General features: G+C 34.9%; 1 protein-coding gene across 1 annotated transcript; it reads right to left on the bottom strand.

Moving 5' to 3' along the window:
* Positions 1–1,243: 1,243 nt before the first annotated feature.
* Positions 1,244–1,792, bottom strand: LOC133825625 (uncharacterized). The gene has a single exon (XM_062258542.1). It carries the CDS (start codon positions 1,790–1,792, stop codon positions 1,244–1,246), a length of 549 nt encoding a protein of 182 aa, XP_062114526.1.
* Between the last annotated feature and the right edge of the window lie 4,531 nt (positions 1,793–6,323).

Here is a 6,323-nt window from a genome sequence, read left to right as displayed (position 1 = left end):
TGAACGAGTCTTCAGCCTCTGCTGAACGATTATTCAAATGATTTTCACCTAAAAAGCCATTATTTTTATTCAAGTAAAATCAAGATACTTTCATTCCCAAACTCTATAAATAGGACCTAGTACCCAGCCATTATTCACCTTTTGCTCTAAGTTCAGAAGCTGCTAGTGTTAAGTGAGTGTGAGAGTGTAAACACCTGGTTTGGGAAAATCATAAGCTTATCAAACACTTTGGGAAGTGAGGTTCTATAGTATTTCGGTTGAGGTGTAGATTGGTCTTTCAAGTCTTTGAGGTAACCAAAACTCTAGTTCATTTCTGTATTATGTTATTTTCTTCCTCATAGTCTTCTACTCAATCTCTAACCTTAATCTTCATTTTGGTTAGGGGATCTAAGTTCTTGAAGCACATAAGTTTGGTAAGTGTGACTTTTAATGGTTTAGTCTTTTCATCCCTTTCATTTCATCTCCTTTCTTCTTTAGACTCACTCTTTCTTATGGTTTTAGGAGTGTTCCAAAAAGTCCCAACTCAGTCCATTATATCCCGGTAACTTTGGTAAGGAAAATAGGCTAGAATCTATATGTTTATGTTTATGTTATCTTATGTGTTATGTTTTCATATGTTATGAATATGTTATTGATGTGTATGTTGTAGGCTTGGTCTTATGCCCTATTTGACTAACAAGACCCCAAAAAGATTGTGGGCATAAGCCTATTTAGCTGGTAGGACCCCACTAATCTCATGGGCATAAGCTTGTTTAGTCTATGGGACCCCAAGTAATAATGGCCATTATAATAAGTGTATTATGTGTTATGATATGTCTTTACGTTATTATGAAATTGACGTGTATGACTATGTGTTAGATTTTTCCTTGATGGGCATTAGGCTCATTCCTTTCTGTTTATGTGTAGGAAATAAGCTTTAGAGGTGGAAAGATTTGTGACGCTTAGAGGATGTGTATCGATGGTGAATGGAGTCAAGGAGCCGAGCGTTATTCAATTCGAGGATGTAGTCTTGTTTATGTTTTTATGGTTTTAAATGTATTTTCCACATTTTCTATGTAACTCTTTTCACTTAAGTTATTTTTGTTTTAAAGACAATGGGTACCCATATCCTACTAAATTTTATGAAAGTAACCTTTGTTTCTACAAGTTTATAATAAATTATGGTATTTTCGCAAATGTATGTTTTAGTAAGACTTTGTATGTATAGTTCGATAATGGTCCAAGAGTCTAGATTAGTGGGTCATTACATATCAGCATAGTGATTTCTGGCTTGAATTTCCTGGGCTATTAACTCTCCATTACCAGGTTGTTCCCTCAAAGCCACTTGAATAGCAAGTAAAGTTTTAAAATCTTCACTATCCTTTATACTAATATCTCCATCGCCTTGCTGGTTTAAGCTTTTGAGTCCACGTTTGAGAAGTTCGAGTTTACTGACAAGTTTATACATTGGAAGGCCTTCTAAATTTTCCTGCCAACCATTTTGAACAATACCAGAGAAATTCTTCAAGGAACTCCAATAGTTGAAATATCTTAAAGGCTTCTTAGTATCATGAAAGTTTGGATAGATTGAGAGAATGGCTGGAGTATGATCAAAAACACCTTTAGGGAGGAAAGTAACTTCTGTCGTGGGGAACTTATCCAACCAACCATGACTAGCTAACACCGGATCCAGCTTAGCAAAAACCCGATCCTTTCTTGCTTGCTTGTTATTCCAAGTGAAGTAAGAACCATTATACTTAACATCTGCAAGACCACAGTCAAAAACACACTTCTGAAAAGGCACCATTTCCATGATACTCAAGTCTTTCCTCAGTGTTCAAGATAGAGTAAAAATCACCACTAACAAGCCACATACGTTTATTGCCTTGAGCAAAGAAACCAAGGTCATTCCAAAGCTACTGCCTACCACTGCTCTCATTCAAAGCATAAACAACAGTAATAGTAAACTGATCCCTTCTTTTTGGCCTAATCCAACAGTGAATACATTGACTAGATCCTCCTTTTATGTCAACCTCAAAGCTATTCGGATTCCATGCTATAATAATCTGCCCATTAGGATGATGAGCCAGATTAGAAGTAAAACACCACCCTTGAAACATATTTAGGTATAAGGCTCCCATCCTATGAGCCTTAACCTTTGTTTCTAGGAGCCCAACAAACCCAATTCTTTAATGAGAAATCAATTTCTTGACTTCATTTTGCTTGTTGAGTTTATTGATGCCCCTAACATTCCAAAACAACATCCTATCAATGTATTGGTGGAGGCTCTCCCCCTCCATCAATTATGGACTACATTTCGCATAACACTTCTCCCACCTGGATCTCTGAAGCAGAAGCCGAAGCAAAAAACGAATCTAGTACTTCAAAATAATTGTTGGTTTGCACCTTAGAGGAATTAGGAAGCTTCACTTTCAAGCCTTTCACTACCTGAAAACCATGCTCATCAATAGTTTTAACTAGATTACCCTCCCTGTTGCTCACAGAATCAGTTTTAGGTTGCCAAACCTTCTTGAAATGAGCTGGTTTCTTGAGTTTCTTACACACATTACTCAAATGGCCAATACCTTTGCAATTTTCACACTGATATGGCGTCCATTCATAATTGATGTCAATACTGATCAGTTGCCCTTTTCATCTTCAAATTGAAAAAACCGAGGAAACCCCTGAGACACATCCATTTCAACCAACACCCGAGCAAATTGAAGCATGTCACGGTTTATAGTTGCTTGATCCTGTTTAACCATTTGACCAATGGAGCTCACTATTTTAGCCATAGCTCTTTCCCCCCAGTATTTCACTTCTAGATTCATCAATTTAATCCACATAGGTACCTTCCAAACTTCTTCTTTCACAAATTTCATATCAGGATCCCAAGCTTTCATTATGAGAGGTTTACGATCAAAGAACTGATAACCCCCTTTAAGAATCCCATCCCGATCCTCTACTGAATGAAATCTAACAAGAAAGATTCCATGAGCTACCAAACTAACTCTGTCAAGACCTTGCTTCTGCCATATTCTTCAAAAATACCCTTCCATAAATGTATAGGAGGATTAGCCCCCAAGACATGACAAACAAGAGTAGAGCTCCAAAATTGAATTTCATCTTTGATTTCATCTGCCACTATCTTTGCATATCCCCCTGTTTTACCCATATTCTCCTTTTCAAAATGCAAAATCAGAAACTGAGATTGAGAGTTACCTTCTTTGGCTTGAGCAGAGCTTATCGCACCCATAACTTCAGCAAAAGAAGCCCTGATTCCAACCCTCTACAGCAAATGCCTCTTAGATGATTTTGGGGATAACGAGATTCCAATACCCTCATCTCCAATTAATACTTGCTTGGATATCACTGAATGACCATGAACATCATCTTCGTCCAAATCCATAGCTGCCTCCTTTTCAGATTCCAAAACATGAAGCTAAGCAACTCCTAAGATACTGTCTATGGTTTTTGTCTTTTTAATTGGGTCCAAAGAATTCAAACCATTTTTATTGCGCACCACCGAAGTTTTCTTTGGCACCGCAGTCTTCCATAGTCGGGGTCGCCCTGCCATCGCTAAGCCCTATCAGAGCTAGAGAAACCCAATTAATTGATTAGTTTAATAAAACACAATTAATCTAAAATATTATGTGGGAGAAGGAGAACATCTCAATGTGACCTATGGTCTCCATTATTAGTACAACACCGTGAGATATGAACAGGGCCTCGAGGCATCTTGGTTTCCATCCCCCTAAGGAAAGTTTCTAGATATATCAATACCAAGGTTGGCTTCTTACGAAGATAGGAGGAAGTGATGTATTTTAGGCTTGACCGACCCTAAGGTGACACTCTCTAAGTTAAGTCATGAATTCTGAAATAATGGGTTACACTTACAAAGATGCAATTAAGCTTTTGCGGTGGATAATTACATCTTGATCAAACCAGTGGTACTTTATATTTAAAAGAGAAAATAAAGAGTTATTTTAAGTTTTAAATTATAAAGATAAGATTGTCTTATAAGCTATCTGAATTTAACTTAACCAACCATAAGGCGACACTTTATTTGTTGGGTAGTTTTATCGTGGAAAAGTAAATTCTAATTTATGTGTTTTAATTGTTGCATTCACGCATCATGTTTACTTTCCAAAACATTTATAGTTTTTTAAATAATAATTATTTTTTATTTATTTCAGTAATGTCAAACGGTGGCAATCCAATAACCATTTTACTATCACTTGAAAAACTTAATGGTGATAATTTTATAAGATGGAAATAAAATCTAAATCTTATGTTAATCTGTGAGAACCATAAATTTGTCCTGACTGAGGAATGTCCTGAAGTGCCCACTGTCACTGCCTTGAAGAATGTTCGGGACAAGTATGATGCCTGAATTCAATCTAATAATATGGAAAAGTGATATATGCTTGTGAGAATGAATGATGTTCTGAGAACAAAGCATGAAACCATGGAAAATGCATTTGAGATAATGGAATTTCTGCAGGCCATGTTTGGGCAGCAATCTGATCAAAATAAACATGAGGCTACTAAAACCTACATGATGCAAATTAAAAAAATAAGCAAAACAATTACTAAACAATTTTAGAAAATTAAAAATCAAGTGGGTTGTTTATAGGCTAAGCAAAATATTAAAATAAAATGGAAATACTGAAATTAAAAACTGAATTGAACAATAAAATTGAGAGAAATATATGGAATGCAAAATGTACTTGAATTATTGAATTCCCCTATATTATTTATCCTGAACAACTTGCGGACAGATTGTTGCAGCAATATTCTAGCAAAACTCCTAGGTTAACAAAAATTCATTTAAACACTCATAAAACTTTCCCAAATTTTATGACATTAATTCTTCTACCTAATTAAACATATTTCTATGCAAAATCAAATTTAAGAATGCAAATCAAAGTTTAATTCTCAAAAGTTACACAAGGCAAATAACATATCCCTATGTTACTTACTAACATAACCTAACCTAGATTATGACTTGTGGCATCCAAGTTTTTCCCATTACATTTAATCTTTCTAGCATTAAACATAATAAAATAACTTGCCATTGCTGGCCAAACAACAACAAGAAATTAATATAAGCACACTTAAATGAACAAAGGAGATTTTACTAGAATAAAGTGCAAGAAATTTATAGACTATATAACATAGGGTTCATCAACAATTCAAGCCACCTAAAAATTAGTTCATGGCTGAGTTCATAAACATTAATTCACAATCAAAACAGCCAATAATATTCAGATTTAGAATCCAACTCAGAAATTAATAAAATAAAGTTTAGGAAAAGAAGAAAGAACAAATCCAAAATAATGCTTGAGCTTTCTTTGTTTGTCCTCCTTCTTCCTTGTTGAATTTCTGAGTTATCCTTTCTTTTTCTTGTCTTTCTTTTCCAAAAATGGTTGCTGCTTCTTCTATACTGCTGGAACCTCTTTTTGTATGTGTTAGGTTTTCTCCTTTTTTTTTTCCAAAAGTACCATATTGCCCCTCTTTTCTCCCTAAAAACATAAAGTCTTCCTTCTCTTTTGTCCTTTTCTCCAATATGCTGACTATTTCATTTTGCCCTTGCCACCTCAGCCAAGATGTAAGCTTGCCCATTGACTACCACATGTTCCAAGTGCCCAAAAGTTGCCTGATCAAAATGCTTCTGTTTTGCTGCAGCAAACCTGATAATTCAGCCATCAACAACAAAATTAAATCAAAATAGTTTCACATGTTAGCTCATTCCTTGTGCGAATATTTATCCATGAAACTATTACCTTTAACCCAATAACTATTAAAAACTAAAAAAAATAATTAAATTAATTAAGATAATGAAAACATCTAGGTTAGCTACAAAAGCTAAAAATAAACTAACATCACCTATGATTTTTTCACAATTATAAGTTCAAAAGCACATGAGATAACTCTTTCTTCAAGAGTTATCACACCCCCAAACTTACAATATTACTCGTCCTCGAGTGATGACTCTAAAAACAAAATACAACTAACAAAAGACAGAAAAGGCACAAACTAAACAACAAAAGACAAGAAAACACAAAGACAAAACACCACAACAATGAAGAAACTTTGCTATGCCAATGGTAAAAAGGGGAAGGCTCTCGGAAAATTTTACACAAGTTTTAAACCAAATTCTTCAAGCATTAATATTGCTGCCAAAATATGAATCAAGTGTTTCACCCTTTAGTGCATGCATAACTTTTCCTAAACAATTTCAATCACCAAAAATCAAGCTAGACCTTGGTCCTCAAGCTTAAACAATGTCTCCATAAGTTACTTAGTTATTCCTTCTCCACTAATGTAGACAAACACCACAC

The sequence above is a fragment of the Humulus lupulus genome, chromosome 1, assembly GCF_963169125.1.
Source record: "Humulus lupulus chromosome 1, drHumLupu1.1, whole genome shotgun sequence".
Taxonomy (NCBI): domain Eukaryota; kingdom Viridiplantae; phylum Streptophyta; class Magnoliopsida; order Rosales; family Cannabaceae; genus Humulus; species Humulus lupulus.
Note: the sequence above shows the minus strand (reverse complement) of the source record. Positions and strands in the feature narration are given on the sequence as shown.